At 40.3% G+C, this 19,151-nt stretch overlaps 1 protein-coding gene across 1 annotated transcript in view; it reads right to left on the bottom strand.

The window, feature by feature from the left end:
• The window catches only part of SP140 (SP140 nuclear body protein), an 81,944-nt gene that overhangs the window by 1,847 nt on the left and 60,946 nt on the right, over positions 1-19,151 (bottom strand). Inside the window, exons 18-24 of the mRNA XM_053598259.1 lie at positions 17,715-17,819; positions 15,392-15,534; positions 14,217-14,264; positions 11,496-11,540; positions 1,718-1,833; positions 400-508; positions 16-93 (exon numbers count right to left, since the gene is read on the bottom strand). Coding sequence (XP_053454234.1) covers positions 16-93; positions 400-508; positions 1,718-1,833; positions 11,496-11,540; positions 14,217-14,264; positions 15,392-15,534; positions 17,715-17,819 — 644 coding nt within the window. The remainder of the gene's footprint in view (positions 1-15; positions 94-399; positions 509-1,717; positions 1,834-11,495; positions 11,541-14,216; positions 14,265-15,391; positions 15,535-17,714; positions 17,820-19,151) is intronic.

Below are 19,151 nucleotides of genomic sequence, written 5' to 3'. Positions count from 1 at the left end.
GTTTTTGTTACTTACATAGTAATAATATGGAATCTTGGCAAAAAAGGAACTCTCAGAACAGCAATAGACTTTCAACAGAAGGAATTCACATTTCTGCAAAAGAAAGAAGAATAAACGAAAACCGTCTTGGAGAGAATGAGCCCCTATGCACAGATATAAGGGATGACTCGCACCCATCTTCAGGGAGTTTCCACAATGTGTGGGGTGCTAGGAAACAGACGTGTGATGGCTGAGCTATTTTTTTCAGCAAACAAGTTGTGGTGTTATATCAGTGTAATTAATCAAAGTGTAGCTCAGAAGAGCAGGCTTCCTTTGAATGCCTCGCCTCTGACCCTGTGCCTGTTTGTGGTTCTCAGTAAGAAGGGAAAGTAGAGGACTTGGGATGTGTATCAGACTCACCAGCTGTTCCTTAGGCCCCATCTGTCTCTCCAGGATCTCAGATTCCTGATAACATTGTTGATCTTCTGGAAACTTCTTCACACTACAGAAGATGCAGCTCCATGGGGTTCTGAGAAGTTGGACATAGCTGAGCAGAGGGCAAAGCCCCTGGAAACAGCCACCGTTCTTGTGGCTGCCACTGCCCTCCTTCAGAAATGGGCGAGGCACTCGGCCATGGGTGGCCACCTTTCAGAGTACCCTAGCCTCCACACGAAGTCTCATGCTGATGGCCCCCTCCCATCAGTGGGGGCAGCAGATGGGCGGTCTGAGAATAGTGGTACCAGAGAGGTGGGTTCTCTTTCTCCTTTCCCTGCCTGACCTGCTGGGGGCACAGGGAGCCCTCATTGCCAGGCCTGAGTATAGGAAAGTGGTCTTTAACCTCTGGAGATTTCCAGCCTCTATGAGCCCAATGAGAACAAAGTGAAATGTGGAACCATGCTTCCTGTATTTTCTGAAGAAGCCCAGAATATAAATAACTGGTGTTTTCTGCTCTCAAACTCCCTTTGCAGGAGTCCCTGCTGCAAAAGTTGGAGGAAAAGGCAGTAACGATATGTAGGCAGAGGGGCAGGCCCTGTCATCAGCCTCAGCAGGTGCCCCTGAAAGCTCATGTAGTGAGAATAAGATGGAGTCATTCAGGGTAGGGCTGAGACAACACAGCTGGTCTGGTTGGTTTAGGTCCTGTGTGACCTTCACCTCATTTCTTGCTGTTCTGTAAATTCAGCTTTAATCTAAAAGTGTATGTCATGAGTATTTCAGGGCAATTGATTTAGGAGATTAACTTTTAAATTGGAATGTTGCTTATGTTGTTTTGGGTCATGGACTATGCTGATTGTTGTTTATTATGGATCATGGGTTATGCTGATAATGTTATTTAAGATAAAGATAAAAAATATGATTTTTACTTTGAACTTTTATGTATAAAACTGTGATTTTGGAAACAGAAAAACAACCGTCTTGGAGAGGCTATTCTCACTGTTCTCCAGAATTGCCAGCTTTCTGATCAAGTTTGGTGGACCTATCCCCGTCTCTGCGTATTGGCTGATGATGACAGGCAGCTGCACCCTCTGTCTGTTAACACCCCTGGCAGCACAAAGCACGTTCACCTCCTGCTGCCAGCACCTTTACACAGCTCTCTGGGTGATACTGCTGGGCCCTGGGACCTACCCAACCAGCTCCTTCCCAACCTAGGAACAAGCAGGCACTCTTCAGGGGGAGTGCACATGGCAGGAGGAAAGGTTCAAAGAAGGAGGGAAGACAGCGGGGACTGCATGATACTCACTGCTCAGGTTCTACAGGAGGGACATGACAGTCTTCATGGAAGGCTCTGGAACAAGAATCACAGCAGTACAGAAGCCCTCCATCCCGGCATATCTCACATTCATCCATGTTTCCCAGCTAGAGGGTAAAACAATGTCCACATCACTGAGGTCAGTGAGGCCCTGGAAGGCCACCACTGTGGGAATCTAGAACACATTGCTTTTCATGAACCTGAATCTCCCTGAGATATCAAGAAACAGTATGGAGTGCAGATTTCATACCAAGACATCCTGGGCTGCAGGACAGAAAAGTTTTCCTACCAAAACCGAAGAATCTAATGCAAAAAAACTGAGCAACAAAAAAAGTCCTAAAAAAAGTGTTAATTCATCTGCATATACACAATGATAAAATTGACTCACAGAAGGCAGACAAATGGAGGATTAAATATGATGGAATAAACTGAGTTGTCACAGTATCCAATGTTCTCAGCCATTAAGCTCTCCGCGAGTTGAAGAAAGGGCTAGGGAAGGGCTTCCTGCACTGTGGGTTCTGTGCCTGAGGATGCTAGACCTGCCCATGGGCTGGAAGTACCATGGGAACAGATAACTAGGGGGGTGTCAGGGAGGACAGAGTTCTTTGGCTTTGGGAGACTGAGAGAAGATCTCTCCTTATCCTAGCTAACCTTGGCATGTAAGGTGTGGTGGTGCCAAATCTAATGACCAGGGAGTGTGATATCAGCAACCACCCAGGTTGAAGAGCAAGGCTCTACCCTCATTTTCTGAGCCCATAAAAGATCTGGCACTTAAAAAAAAATAGAAAGGAACCCCTCAAATGAACTAATATAAGATTTCTCATCTGTATCAGTAAGTGGGGCCAGGGTCCAGATTTAATTTTGTTTGAAGAAGGTGTTTGTTTGTTTGTTTGTTTGTTTTTTGTTTTTTTAAGATGGAGTCTCACTCTGTTTCCCAGGCTAGAGTGCATTGGCATCAGCAGAGCTCACTGTGACCTCTAATTCCTGGGCTCAAGTGATCCCCTGCCTTAGCCTCCCAAGTTGCTGGGAATACAAGGATGCATCACCATGCCTGGCTAATTTTTCTTTTTGTAGAGACAGGGTTTTGCTTTTGCTCAGGCTAGAATTTAAAATTTGACAGTATTTATATCCTAGTGTTGTGGAGTTAGGTAAAAACTAACAGAATTTTTTTCCTTTTTAAAAATTTTACTAGATTTAAGGTACAAGTTGAATTCTATATATGTGTGTGTGTGTGTGTGTGTGTGTGTGTGTGTGTGTGTGTGTGTTGTACGGTGGTAGAGTCTGGGTTTTTGGTGTACCCATCACCTGAATAGTGTACATTGTTCCATAGGTGATTTTTCACCCCTACCCACTTTTGAGCCTCCAGCATCTATTATATCACTGTTTGTCCTTGTGTAGTCACAGTTTAGCTCCCACTTACAAGGAAGAGTGTGTGACCTTTATTTTTTTCCTTCTGAGCTACTTCACTTGGGATAATGGCCCCCTGTTCCCTCCAAGTTCCTGCAAAAGACATTATTTCATTCTTTCTTATTGCTGAGTAGTACCCCATGGTGTATATATACCAAATTTTCTTTATCCACTGATAGGCTGATGGGCACTTAGGTTGATCCCATACCTTTGTGATTGTGCATGTGCTGCAATAAACATTTAAATGCAGGTATCTTTTTGATATGACAATTTCTTTTCCTTCAGGTAGATACCTAATAGTGGAATTGCAGGATGAAATGGTAGGTCTACTTTTAATTCTTGGAGAACTCTCCATACTGATCTCCCCAGAAGGCATACAAATTTACATTTCCATGAACAGTGTATAAGTGTCCCTTTTCCCCATATTTGTACCAACATGTATTACTTTTGAATAATGGCCATTCTAATTGAAGTAAGATGGTATCATTTGTGGTTTTAATTTGCATTTCTTGGAGGATTAGTGATGTTGAACATTGTTTCATGTGTGTGTTGTTGTTGCCATTTGTATAACTTCTTTTGAAAAATGCTTGTTCGTGTCAGTTGCCAACTTTTGAATGAAGTTTTTTTGTTTTGTTTTGTTTTGTTTTCTTCCTGAGTTGTTTAAGTTCATTGTAAATTCTGGATATTAGTCCTTTCCAGATACACAGTTCTGTTCTCCCTTTTGGTAGGTTGTCTATTTGCTCTTTTGGTTATTTCTTTTGTTATGCAGGAATATTTTGCTTTTAGTCCCATTTGTCCATTTTTGGGTTTGTTGCATTTGGTATTTGGGGTCTTAGTCATACATTTTTTGCTTAGGTCAATGTCTAGAAGAGTTTTTCCTAAGTTTCCTTCAAGGATTTTAATCGTTTCAGGTTTTATATTTAAATCTTTAATTCACCTTGAATTAATTTTTGTATATGGTGAAAGACAGGAATGCAATTTCCTTCTTCTGCATATGGCTATCTAATTTTCCAGCACCATTTATTGAATAGTGTGTCCTTTCTCCAGTGTATGTTTTTGTCGGCTTTGGGGATGATCATTTGGTTATAGGTGTATGGTTCTATTTCTGGATTCTCTATTCTGTTACATTGATCTATATGTCTACTTTCATGCCATTAGCATGCTGTTTTGGTTACCATAGCCTAGTAGTATAATTTGAAGTCAGATTTATGTGATGCCTCCAATTATGTTCTTTTTGCTTAGCACTGTGTTAGCTATTAGCCATATGATTTTTTGGTTCCATTAGAATTTTTTCCAATTCTGTGAAAAATGACATTGTTATTTTAATAGAGAATTACATTAAACCTGTAGATGGCAGTATAGGCATTTTAATAATATTGATTCTTCTGATCCAATAGTATGTTTTTCCTTCGCATTGTATTTCTTTAATGATTTCTTTCATCATGTGTTTGTGGTCCTCCTCGTAGAGATGTTTTACCTCCTTGGTTAAATATATTTCTAAGTACTTTATTTTTCTGCAGCTAATGTAAATAGGATTCAGTTATTGATATTTTTCTCAGGTGCATTGTTATTACTGTATAGAAAAGGCTATTAATTTTTGTGCATTGATTTTATAACCTGAGACTTTGATGAATTAATTTATCAAATTTAGGAGTCTTTGGAGAGGTATAAGATCATATCATCAGCAAATAGAGATAATTTGACTTTTTCTTTTCCAGTTAGATGCCCTTTATTTTTTTCTCTTGCCCAACTGCTCTGGCTAGGACTTCTAATACTGTGTTGAACAGAGTGGTGAAAGTGAGCATCTTTGTGTTATTCCAGTTCTAAAAGGGAATGCTTTCAACTTTTTCCCACTTGGTATGATGTCGGCTGTAGGTTTGTCATATATGCTTTTATTTTGAGGTATGTTCTTTCTATACCAATTTTTTGGAAGGTTTCTATCATGAAGGGATACTGGATTTTATCAGATGCATTTTCTGCATATATTTAGATCATATGGTTTTTGTTTTTAATTCTATTTATTCTATTTATGTGGTGAATCACATTTATTGACCTGTGCATTTTGAACCATCCTTACATCACTGGAATGAAACCTACTTGATTATGATGAATTGTACTTTTGATGTGCTACTGTATTCAGTTTTCTAGTATTTTGTTGAGGGCTTTTCATCTATGTTCAATCATATTGGTCTGTAGTTTTCATTTTTTTGTTGAATCTTTGCTTGGCTTTGGTATCAAAGTTATATCAGTTTTGTAGAATAAGTTAGGATGGATTCCCTCTTTCTTCACCTTTTGGAACAGTTTCAATAGAATTGGCCTAGTTCTCTCATGAAAAGAATGTAAATTCTGTAGTTGTTGGGCAGAATGTTCTATAAATGTCTGTTAAGTCCATTTGGTCTAAAGTCCAATTTAAGTTCAATATTTCTTTGTTGATTTTCTGTCTCCATCCGCCTAGTGCTGTGAGTAGGATGTTGAAGTCCTGCACATTATTGTGTTTCTGTCTTATGTCTTTCTTTAGGTCTATAAATATTTGCTTTATGAATCTAAAATTTAAACATTGGGTGCATATATATTTAGGAGTGTTATACCTGCTGAATTGATCCATTTATCATTATATAATGACTACTCTTTTGATTTGAATTCTGTTTTATCTAACATAAATATAGCTACTACTGCCTGCTTTTGATTCCCAATGGGTGGAATATCTTTTTCCACCACTTTACTTTCAGTCTATCCATCTTTGTGGGTAAGGTGATTTTCTCATAAGCAACATATAGTTAAATCATGTTTTTGTTTTTTTTTAATTCATTCTCTCAATTTATATCTTTTAAGTGGAGCATATAATTCCTTTACAGTCAGCATTAATACCAATGTGTGAGACTTCATTCTTGTCATATTCTTAGTTGACTTTTAATTGCTTTATAAAATCTTCCTTTTTCTCTTTCTTTGTGGTTTGCTAAACTGTCCTGTTGCCATTTAATTCCTTTCTCTTTCTCTTTTGTGTTGTTATTAGATCTTGAATTTTATATCTCCATGTGTTTTAATGATGATGAATATTGATCTTGTATTTTCGTGTTTAAGACATGTTTGAGCATTTCTTATAGAACTGGTCTAGTGATGGCAAATTCTCTCAGTGTTTGCTTGCCTGAGAAAGATTTTAATTCTCCTTCATTTATAAAGTTTATTCTGGCAGAATATAAAATTCTTGGTTAATGGTTTTTTGTTTTTGTTTTTTTCTATCATCACTTTGAAAATGCCATCTCATTCTCTTCTGGCCTGTAACAATTCTGCTGAAAAAGTCTGCTTTTGGTTAGATGGGATTTTCTTCATAGGTTCTGGCTAACTTTAAAATTTTCTTTCTCTTCAACTTTAGATATTCTGATTCTAATATGCCATAGTGAAGTCCTTTAGCAATATATTTGCCTGGGGATTGTGAGGCCTCCTGTATGTGAATGTCTAACTATCTTGCTAGTCCTGCAAAGTTTTCATTGATTATTTCCTGAAATGGTTTTCTAAACTTTCTAATCTATCTTCCACCAAGGAATACTGATTATTCTTAAGTTCAGTAACATTATATAGTCTCAGATATCTTCAAGGCTCTGCTCATTTTTTAAAATTATTTTTTTCCTTATTTACCTGACTAGATTATTTCAAAAGACCTGTCTTCAAAAATAGAGATTCTTTCTTCTGCTTAGTCTAGTATATTCTTAAAGCTTTCAAATGTGTTTTGTATTTCCTTCAATGAATTTTTCAGCTCCAGAATTTTTGTTTGGTTCATTTTTAAAAAATATATCTATGTCCCTAGTAAATTTCCTATTCATATCTTGAATTAATTTTCTGTTTTCTATGTATGGGTTTTCAGATTTCTCTTGCATCTAATTGAGCTTCTTTAGAATCATATTTGGAATTCTTCATCTGGCATTATGAGGATTTCTTTTTGATTGAGATTCATTGCTGAATAATTGTTGTGGTCCTTTGATAATGTCATATCTGCACATTTGATGTATCAGTCAATTGACTCAATTTTTTGAAATTGCTTTTAAAGAAGGAAATTTTTTCCTAAAGATGTACTACATATATGTGTTGTTGGTTGAGTAGGACACTTTGACTTTGACTTTGGATGTCTGCAGTAGTGTGATCTCTGTACGATTTCTTAAGTAGTACACAGAGCCAGTGGTATGTGTGATTTCCTTTGCTGGGGACTTGCATGCCAGCAAATCCAGTCTTCAGGCCTTAGTGGTGACAGCAATAGACTAAGTATGCCTAATTTTAGGCCCCAGAGTAGCTCACACTGGCAGCAGTATTAGTGTATTCTGGGGAGCCAATTCTTGGGCCTTCAGGTAGCTTTCTCAGAAGCTGGTAGTTGGAATAGCACACCAGATGTGTGTGAAAGCTGTCCTGTAGTAGCTACTGTGATGTGGGAGGTGGCAGTAGTGGTGGTAGAGCCACCCAGTAAGACCTATGTGGTCATGTCAATTTTACTGATAGCTGCAGTGGATTGATCAGGCTAGTCCCCAGTTGCCTGTAATAGGGTAGTGGATATTGTCTGAAGTGTGCTTAGGAATGCTGTCTCTCCTGTTCCTTCTTGGCTGAATGGCAGCTGTATCCACATAACCTTGAACTTGGCCCAAGGATAGGACGTGGACCAGCATTAAACTCTCAAAATGACACCAGCTATGGGACTGCAATCAATTCCACTCTGGGTAAAGTGGTCCACTCATATCTCATAATCCCACAGGAGCCCATAGCAAGGTGGTGGGAAATGTCCTTGGTGTGTATAGGAAAGATTAAACTCCCCTGTTCCTCCTCAGCAAGGCAGGGCTGCAACTGCATCAGCCCTAATTCACCCAAAGATGGGGCACTTCCTGGCTTTGAGCTTCCAAAATAATGTAATGGGCCTGTAACCAGAGAACATGGGTCCTTTCTCAGGCAGGCTACACTAGCAAGAAATTATGGAGTATACAGTTCACTTGAGATTCAGTCACACAGCATCCTGTTGCAGGATGGCCAGTATTGTCCTAGATGTGAGTTGAAAGCCTGGTTTCCCTGTCCCTCCCTAGCAAGGCAGGAGCTATAGCTGGGTTGACCCAAAATCAGCATGAGGGTGGGGTACAGCCCAGTGCCAAATGCTCAAAATAGTGCCTTAGGCCTATGACTCAGAAAAGCAGTGTGAGTGAGAAATTCTGAAAAACATATTTGCTCACATCTCAGTCTCAGCAGCAGCCCACAGCAGGGTTGTGGGAACCTGCCCACAGATATGAGGTAGAGCCTGGGCTCCTCTATCCCTCTTAGAGCCATACAGTAGCTGCAGATGTGCCTGCAGTTTCATGTATCTAGGTTCTCAGACTTGCACTACTCTAGTTTTGAATATCCATGGCCTTCCATGTAGGTTCCCTTTCTGGACCACTGCCTCTATGCAATCTCTAAGCAGCTCTGTGTTAGGCTAGAGACCTGCATGGGTTGGGGAAATTCTCGTGTAGCCAAAATTATAAAAGCTTGTGTTGGAGTGTGGAGCCCTATGGGCTGCTCTCTTACTCCCCATGTCCAGGAGCTTCTCCCAGTTTTTAGCCAGTCCCCAGCTAGGTGAGTGACTTTTGGTGCTTGCCAAAAGCACCAGCGTGCTTCCCTGGTGAATCTTAGCCTTCTGTCCTAGATAATCTGTTGAAATGTCAGAATCTGCTTACTATTCTGTTTCCTCTCCATTAAAGAGTCAAATATTACCTGTGTCCAGGCAACCATCTTGATAAGTGGAATACCAAAAACAAAGAATTAACAGAGAGAATATAAAGAGATCATATACTCTGTATTATACACAAATACAGGTGTATTTGTGACAAAGAACTGATCTGTGACTGAGTATTTTGTTATATAAGGGAAAAGTGGTATAAGCACCAAAATTAGAACTCAATATTATGTGCTTCCTGGACACCTGGTGAACTTGGGAAAGCCTAGAATGGCCTATACACAAGTTCCCCTCCCAACTCTGCTCCTGCAGATAAGATCCCCTAAACGCATTGCAAATCAAGGGGACCATGTGCAACTTCTGCTTATTCTTGACTAGCAGGTTTCAGTTCCCTGCCAGTCACAAAATTATTCAAATAAGCCAAACACAATCTACTTCAGGAAACAGGGGCTACCCCACCCTCTAGAGTCACTGGTTGTTCACTCTTCCTGAGTGCAGCCCCTGCATGGCCCTCTGTGGTGTGTGGTGTGTGGTGCCCACTTTCCCCAGGACTATAAGTACATATGACTAAAAAACTGCTGACAAGCTCATCTGCCCAGGGTCATATATCATGTATTCAATCACCTCCAAAACTCCAGGGTAAGAATGGAGTTAAAAAACATTTTAAGAATCTTGCATCCTTAATCTTTTTAATAAGAGATTTGATTTTTTGGATCTTTGGTTCTTAGATCAGCTGTTAGAATCATCTGGGGATAGTATAGAAAATACTAATATCAGGCTAGGAGAGATAGCTCACGCCTATAATCTAGCACTGTGGGAGGCTGAGGTGGGCGGATTGGCTGAGGTTAGGAGTTTGAGACCAGCCTGAGCAAGAGTAAGACCCTATCTGTAAAAATAGCTGGGCATTGCTGTGAGTGCCTATAGTCCCAGCTGAGGCTGAAGCAAGAGAATTACTTGAGCCCAAGAGTTTGAGGTTACTGTGAGCTACAATGCCATAGCACTTTACCAAGGGTGTCAAAGTGAGACTCTGTCAAAGAAACAAAAAAAAAAAGCAAAGAAAAGAGGGTGGCGCCTTGGCTCAAAGGACTAGGGCACTGGCCTACCAGAGGGGGCAGATTCAAACCCGGCCCTGGCCAAAAACTGCAAAGAAAGGAAAGGGAAAGGGAAGGAAAGGAAAGGAAAGGACTAATGTCTTCTTCCCAACACCAGAGATTCTGAATCAATTAGTGTGTGTTGGGGTACAGGCCCTGGTATTCTTCTTCAAGTCACATAATCAGTAATTCTGTGTATCAGAATCACCTGGGAATTTATCCTAGTGTCCAAGACATACATAGTCAGACTGATTAAATCAGAATTTCCTCTAGGGGTGGGATCCAGGCAACAATATTTTCTAAATGTCTTCAGGTGTTTCCAGGGTGGAGGATAAGTAGAGATTTAGCTTGAACAAAATCCAGTTTTTAAGGCACAGGATATTATAAGTCAATGTTGTGATTGGCCTTAACATCTGTCCCAGGAGAAAACAGTAACAGGATTGAGGTTACCTTTGCTGTAACAGTTTATCTCTCCTTCGCACAGATTTTTGGCTGTGGACTATGAGACCTAACCCTCTGTGGCTAGTCCATCCCAAAAAACCTGCACAAATACCAGAATCCTAGACTGTTTTAATTATTAAAGACTCCCTCAGTTGGCCAAGAGTCAAAAGCAGTTCTGATGAGATTCAAATATTGTTAGGGGATTGCTTTGGAGATAAGATGTGTGCACATAGTTGACTCTTCTCTATTGAGTATCATGTATCAATATTACAGATATTCTATATAAGTGCTGCCCCCTGCAGTTGTGCAAAAAGCTGACCCTTCCTAAAATTTCCATCTCATTGCAATAAAAAGAATCGAAGTATGATTTCAATGAGAGAGGAGAATCATCCATGATTTGGCAGACTCCAAAGCAGGAAGCCACAGGGCAGGTAGAGAAAAGACAGGACCCATGAGATCAGAAGGTTTGCACATTTTCAAGCACCAGCCAAGCAGCTAGAGTAAAAATTCCCCCATGGTTTGCTAAATCATGATGGCTTCAGTCCTAATCAGCTCAGCACGCTGGTGGCTCCCTCAAGACTGGCCATAGGGGCTTCATAAAACATCCATGTGCTCTGCATGCATATCTCTGCAGAACTAATGTCAGAGCCCACACCTTGAATAAGCCCACACCAGGCTTGTTTCTTCTGGCTGATGCTTAAGACCATCTTGAGCTTTGCCTGTATTTTGGAGTGGATCTTTGGGATTTTCTTTCCCATTCCCACCATCTTCTTGAAAAAGCTGTTGTCCTCATACATTTGTTCCTTCCCTGGTCATCTGGACAGCCCTATCCATTACCACTTTACACTTTATCTCTAGAGACACAGTGGGCTAGAACTAAGCTTCCCAATACTCACTTTCCAGAAGAAATGAGAAAATGGGAAGGTTTCCATAAAAACAAATGGAAAGTATGGCCTTCTTGCTGAGATACCAAGCCCAGACCCATGCTCCTGGCTTGGGTCATACATCTGCTAGGCTTTGCTCATCACACATAGCAATTATGTTTCAACTGAAAGTGAGCATGCTTCAGGAAAAAGCGGAAATGACACAGACATATGCCTGGGAAAGATCTGGAATATTCCTATAATAGTAGGAAATGAGTACTTACAGAAGGATCACCTGAGGTATTATTGTGAGACTTCAGTATCCTCCGCTGAAAAGAAAGACAAATCAAGTGACCCTACTATATGTGATACTTGCACATATTATTTATTTAAACAATCATTTGAGAGATAAAAAAAGAACAGTTGTTAAAAAATTGGAGCCAGGGATATCATTAGGCTAGGGTGACTTGAGAACTTTAAGTTCCTATGGAAGTAAATCAAAGTCCAATAAAAGCGGTAAGATGAAACTAGACACATAACCAACCAGAAACTGCCAGCTAACCACTAATTAGGATGTTTCTGCTCTCACCAATCAAATATATTTTCTATCTTTACTCTCACATCAGTCTCACTGTCTAAGCGGCTATAGCAGAGCTCTCTAAACCTCTTCTGGTCTGAGTGCTCTCTGATTCATAACTTGCTCTTTGCTCAAATAAATTCTGTTAAGTTATTTGTCTAAAGTTTTTCTTTTAACATAGTCTTGTTTACTTCATACCTAATTTTACAGATGTACATATCTAGTAAGAGAATAAAAAATGGCAAAGTACCACTGTTTGGTCCATGTGAGTTTCATTTCATGGCCAAAGTGAGCCTTTGTGAAGCTGTGCAGGGAGTCTAACCCTGGTCTCCATAAGCCAAGTGGTAGAAGCTCTCCTTGTCCCCTTACCCTGAGGAGCCCTCAGGGATATCTCTTTACCTTGGCTCCTCAGAATTTATAATCCCACTCAAAGGGGCTGCAACCAGAGTCAGGTTGAGGACCCAACCGCTAGTGATCACAGGGCCCAGAGTCCTGGAGGCCATAAAAGTGTCCCAGAAAAAAACTCCACTACTTTCTGCAGCTCCCTTAGCGACACATCCCTGAGGGTCCCCAGTTCTCCTCCTCTCTTCTCTATCCAAATCCCAAGAAAATGTCAGACCGGTTGACTTTTCAGAGGTGACCCACTATATTTATTTATTTTACTTTTAGATATCCAATAGCCTGCCTTAGCATCCTTCCCTTCTGGGATGCAGGAAACCTTGGCTTTTATGTCTAGCCCAGGGATGAAAGGCCAAAAAAAGTGTGATTCAAGGGACAATCACCTGAGAGGTGACTTTGGCCTCTCTGACTAGCCTAGAATCTATACCCCAGCCCATCAAGTTATTCCTCCATATTTACAACAAAGTTGAAACAACCCTGAAGGTCAATCTTTTGTAATGGCCACTGGGCATTTAGTATATGCTTGATAATTATAAGTTGAATGGGTGAATAAAGGAATATTGTTTTACTTAGAGATCACTGGAGTTGCTTAAGCAAATATCAGTATACAATAAATGATTGTTCTGAATGAGTATATCTGATTATTTTATGACATCTCAGCTATCACCAGAGGGTTTAAGTGTCCCTTGGTTTGAGCCAAGAAGCTGTCATGTGCTGCTGACAGGGACAGTAAATTTTCCAGAAGGCAAAGTGACTCTGAAAGCAAGTTCAGAGAGGAGCCAACGACCCATGGAAATATGAATGGATTCTGGGATCTGCCACTTTGGGATCTTCTATTCTTGCTCATGAAGAGACATAAAATACAAAGGCAACAAAAGCTTGTTGCTGCAAAGTGTTGCACCCACAAATAAGGGTAGAGTGTTGGCTGGAAGTTTCCAGCTCCTTTATGTAACCTAGACCAGGTTACTCTTGACAGCTGGGGAAAGGTAAAGATGCTGGTCTTTAGTCTATCCACTGAATAGGTCAAATAATATTTACCCTTCAGAAAACCTAGTGAAAGAAATGTTCCAGTGGCCAAGAGTTGAAATCAGCCAAAACATCAGATAATTCAAAGGCCTAAATCTCAACTTCTTGGTGGAATATGCAGCCCAGTGACTAGTTATGTGTGAGCTATTTTAGAAGTCTGTGAATGCCTTGGATGGATATTTCTACCTAACGTGTATAAGGATGAGACTGTTCCCCTCCCCTCCTTCCTCAGGTTCTTATTCATAACCAGTCTTGCAAAAAAACCATCACCTTGTCCTGAACCTACACTACACTTAACCTATTTATTTGTTGCCTTCTTCAATAGAGAGAAAAATTACTTTCACAGATAAAAGGGTGGTCCGCACAGCCCCTCTGCACCCAGAAAACCTATATTCAATCTAGTGGAGCCAAGGAGGTAAACTTTTGCTATACAATACTTTTATCTCCCAACACCTTCCTCCCCAATAGCACCATCCTTTAAAAAGAATTCTGCTTGTCTGTGTGTGCATTTTACTGCAAAGTAGAAAAGGATGTGAAGGATCATAAAGAACTGCTCTTTTTGTTGCCTGTGTCATGAGATAATATTTAGTTTCATCTGAAGTTTGTCAAATGACTCAGCAAACTTTTGTTTCATCAGATTTCATTACAGTTAGGAAAAGGTGAAATCAATGAAAAAAATCTGGGTTTGAGTTGAAGATAATGCTCCCACCTTATTATGAAGTATTTTTATGGACTCCAAGATTGTGTTTCCTCTTCTGACTTTAGCACCCTTGAAAGATCTACATCTATTGCTAAAACACATCCAGGATGTCTATTTTGATGGCTCCATGTCATCTCCGTCTTAACTGGTTTAATATTCAAGGAAGATCTAGCTTTATATACAGCATAGTGTTCAAAGTAGCAATTCTACAATTACCAAATTCAGACCCCATAAAATAAGATGTAAAATCAGCTCTGTGATAAGAAGAGGTATAAAAGAGCTATAAAAGTTACATAATATCACCTTTTTCCTCCCTTTATATACTTTTGAAGGATCAGGTAGAAATCCATTCTGAAAGGTAAAAATATTTAGGTCAGCCTGTGTTTCTGTTTTAGATTCTGGCATTTTCCACCACCTCCCAAATATTTCTACCTGGATATCCCACTATCTGGATATCCCAGCTTAAACCCAAGGTGTCTGAGAAACGATCTTCCACTATTCACTAATATTTCTGTACTTCTTCTAGATTTTAACCAATGAAAGCTGAAAAATCATCCTTAGAACCATTTCCCTTACTCTTGTGCTTCTCTAAGTCCTAAGAGGTCTTTCTTTATAATATTTTAAAATTATATTAGAGCCAGGGGCACTCTGGCTGGAGGCTCTACACAAAAGTCATCTAATGAACACACAGTTATTACATGCCTAGTGGGTGTCAAACACTGTGATCAATCTTGGGCATATAAAGATGGACAAACCTAGAGAGATCTAGAGACAAAAACAGACCTGTTGGAACACTCAATATAAGACAGTGTAGGAAGAGTCTTAGTATTGATTTAGGAAGCCCAGGGGAGGGATGAAGAGGGCTCAGGTCAGTCGGTGAATATTCAGGGAAGGGTAACATTTGAACTGATAATTCTAGAATGAGCTGTAGCCTGGCTAGGTACAGAGACAGGGAAGTCATTTCAAAGCCCCATAGCCATCTAAAATAATGCTTTAAATGTCATTACCAATCTCAGAAGATTTCCTTGATTCCCTGTTGTCTAGATTATGAGTTTGAATTTCTCAGCTTGGCATTAAAATTCTCCATAAACAACCGAACTGATGGATTATGCCTTGTTACACATCATCTTTCTACCTAAATCCACAGAACTGCTTCTGCCACAGTTTGGTTGTCATGCCCTTCTTTCTCTGGTGTGTCTTCTCCCACTTGACTTTCTAAGAACTGCTGGTTCCCAATTGTCTGCATGCACCCTAGTCAGAATGAATTTTCCCTCCCCCACGCTCCTGCCTCTATCCTAACAGAACCCCTTTTATAACCTTGATGTCCTGCATTGTACTATGGTTATGAATCTTCTTTCTTGCTAAGTGAGAAGATAAACTCACTGGCATCATGGCTCTACTCATAACTCAACAAATATTTGGTGAATAAAAGTGACCTTATTACTACAGTGCAGTCCCCACCCGCATCACAGGAATACCTCGATCAGCCATTGTAGGGGCCACCCGCCGCAGCGTATACTGAACTTCCAGTTCTTTGATCTTGCACGGCCACCTTTGATTTCAAATTCTCTAGGGGTGAACCAATTTCCAGCTTCACTTTGTATACACCTCACCAAGACTCCTGTAAGACCAAGTTAAGTTGATCCTGAGCCCATTTTCCCCCAGAGCTCAGAATGTAGCTCCCCTACTACCACTGCATGGGATCTAGAGATAGTCAAATTGTGATCAAGATCAACAACAAGAGAGTCTGGCCTCCCCTCTCAGACTTCAGGGGCCCAAACCCAGCCCAACAGTCCCTTCAAGGGAGATTTCCTCATGCAAGTGCATCTTTCTTTGATCATGCATGAAGTGATAATTATCATTAAGAGCAACCTTTTTTTGTTTTTTTTTTTTTGAGACAGAGTCTCAAGCTGTTATCCTGGGTAGAGTGCCATGGCATCATAGCTCACAGTAACCTCAAACTCTTGGGCTCAAGCAATTCTCTTGCCTCATTTTTTTTTCTATTTTTAGTTAAGACTAGGTCTTGCTTTTGTTCAGGCTGGTCTCAAACTCATGAGCTCAAGCCTCAGCCTCCCAGAGTGCTAGGATTACAGGCATGAGCCACCACACCCAGCCATTAAGTGCAATCTTTGAATGTATTTCCAAATAACCTATAAGAGGAAAAGCAAGTGATTATGAAGGATGAGAGTATTTCAATTTGCTTTTAAATTCTGGAGGTAGAGATCAGCAAGAATCTCCAGACAGCTTGGAGGCATTGCAGGTCAGATCTGAGGTCTTAGATGGGTGCCTTACAGCTCAGGAAGTCACCACAGCAATGGAGCGGAGATTCTCCCATCCCTCCAGTCATAGGTACCCAGTATGAAAAAGTAATTGTGAAATGTTATCCAATAATTAGCCACATGCACAACACCATTAATCATTAGAGAAATACAAAACAAAACCACAATGAGATACCACTTCATACCCACTGGGACGGCCATAATAAAAAAGATGAACAATAAGAAGCATTAGTTAGTATGTACAGAAATTGAAGCCTTTATATGTTGCTGGTGAGGCTATAAAATAATAGTGCAGCTTCTATGGAAAATGGTTTGGTGATTCCTCAATAAGTTAAATATAGAATTGCCATGTGACCCACCAATCCACTCCTGAGTATATACTCAAAAGATTTGGAAGCATATATTCACACAAAACTTGCACATAAATGCTCAAAACAGCATTATTTACAACTCCCATTGGGATGAAAACAACTCAAACTGATGGATGAATAAACAAAATGTGGCATAGCCATGCAATGCTCTGTTACATTATCTGTCAATAAAAAGTAATGAAGTACTAAGACAAGCTACTACAGGGATGAACTTTGAAACCATCATACTCAGTGAAAGAAGCCAGTCACAAAAGCAGATGTATTATAAGAGTCTATCTATATAAAATACCTAAAACAAGCAAATTTATAGAGATGGTTAGGACTGGCTGGTGGGATAAGGTGGGAATGGGCATTGACTGCTAATGGACATGAGGTTTCCTTTTGTGGGGGACAAAAATGTTCTAAAGATAGATTGTGATGATGGTTGTTCAATCCCATAAATATAAAAAACAATCCCCACTGATTTGTACACAATGCAAACATTTATATAATTGGTGTCCAAAGAACCATATTAAGAGAGGAATGAGATGAAGTTCATCATGATAGACATATCTTGCAAAGTTTTAGAATTTACAATAACAGAATGTTTTACATCAATATATAAATGAACTTTAACAGCTACACAGGGAGGCAGGTTTTTAATTATTGTTGCCTTTTTCGGATATGAAATTTCAGACAGACTCAGAAAGGTCCCCTTCTCTACTGAGAAGAAAAAGTCACTCTTGGCATAATTGAGTCTGGAACTCATGTTTCCTAATTCTAAATTCTGTGATCTTCTCACCATATCAGGCACACTGTCTTGGTAACAATGATCCCATAGGGAGAGAGGATAGAAAGCAGAGGCTGAGGGCCTCTTTCCTTTTATGTCTGATTCACAGTAAAATGTGCAATGTGCAATTCATCTATGAATTGGAGTTCCTGGACTTCTCTTTGTTTCTTTGGATATTCTCAAGGACACTGCCATGTGCAAGTGAGCTTCAAACATGATTTCCTAAAATGTGAGAAATGTCATCTTAGGATTCCTTTTTCTTTCTCTCGGGTCAAACTGGGACCCAGACTCCTTGAATGATGTGTGATTCACATGGATAATTCCATCACTTCTTATGACGTCTTTTATATAGGAGCTGCAAACTAAAGAGCATGAAACCCACCTTGTTTCAATTTCTTCTTATGTAAAGTACCCTTTGCCTCACCGCAGGTCACAGTAAGCAAAGGAGCCCGAAAATCCACAGTTTGATCTCTGAGTATTCTGGAGGCTGAAAGAGAAGATTTCTTCATTCTGTCTCATTTTGCAAATACACGTGCCCCCTTCCTCCCTTATTGAGGTCATTCCTAAGACACAGGTGTGCTTAGGAAACTATTCCATGAATCTCCAGCATTCCAAAATCTTTTCTTTCTTTCTTTTTTTTTTTTTTTTTTTTTTTTTTTTTTGAGACAGAGTCTCACTCTGTGGCCCTGGGTAGAGTGCTGTGGAGTCATCATAACTCACAGCAACCTCAAACTCCTGGGCTCAAGTGATCCCCTTGCTTCAGCCTCTCAAGTAGCTGGGACTATAGGTGTGAGTCACCATGCCTGACTAGTTTTTTTTTTCCTATTTTTAGTAAAGATGGGGTTTTACTCTTGCTCACACTGGTCTTGAACTCCTAAGCTCAAGCAATCCACCCATCTCGGCCTCCCAGAGTACTAGGACTACAGGTGTAAGCCACTGCACCCCATCGAAAATCTTTCTTTCAAATGGCATTTTTATGCTTAACTATAGAATATCACCCTAATTTCACCCCTCAAATTGTTTACAAAATTGAATGCCTTAGCAGAGCAATCGAGCTTCAATAAAACTGTTTTAACTCCCATCTAGTAAACCCCACTTATTCGTAAATGACAATGAAATGCACAGCTGCCATCACTGTTCTTCTGGGAGCTCTTCAGCTATGCTGTTTCACTGCCCCTTAGAAAGCCAGAGATTGAACTTGGGTCTTCAAATTTGAGCACCGACTGGACAAGCAGTGGGGCTGGGAAAGGGTAATGATGGGATAACCTAATGGAGACGATGTCTGCCTCCACTTTGCCTCATTTTTCCTTCATGTCAGCTTTCTCTGCAGCCCAGAGAGGAGCTCAGGCAGTTCTAGAATAATCTGAAGGTTATACAGTAGAGGGTGGAAGGCAGTGAGGTTGGAGACCTGACTTCACAGTGGTAGTGATGAGTAGTCTTCAAAGGGACTCCAGGAGGGTGAGCAGGTAATCCTGCCCTTCCAACCAAAGTTGTAGAGGCCAAGATTGGGAGGGGAGCTGTCCTTCATCCTGAGACTAATTTGGAGACAAGTAGATTGTTAGGATTAGGATGGATGGAGAAAGAAAGATGTTGGCCTAATTCACCCTCCTGCTTTCCAGATGAAGAGACTGAGGCGAAAGAGGTCAAGTGATAAGGCACACAGTCAAAGGAAGAGAAAGCCTTAGGGCACAGAACTCTGACCACACCTCTGGCTCACTTGGTATGCAACCTGTGGTTTTCTGGGCCACAGAAGGTCAGCTAAATAACTTTTAGGTTGTACCCTTTATACAGAAATGAGCAACGTCCAGCCTTGATGCTT

Source organism: Nycticebus coucang, chromosome 7 (assembly GCF_027406575.1).
Source record: "Nycticebus coucang isolate mNycCou1 chromosome 7, mNycCou1.pri, whole genome shotgun sequence".
In the NCBI taxonomy this organism is placed as follows: Eukaryota; Metazoa; Chordata; class Mammalia; order Primates; family Lorisidae; genus Nycticebus; species Nycticebus coucang.
Note: the sequence above shows the minus strand (reverse complement) of the source record. Positions and strands in the feature narration are given on the sequence as shown.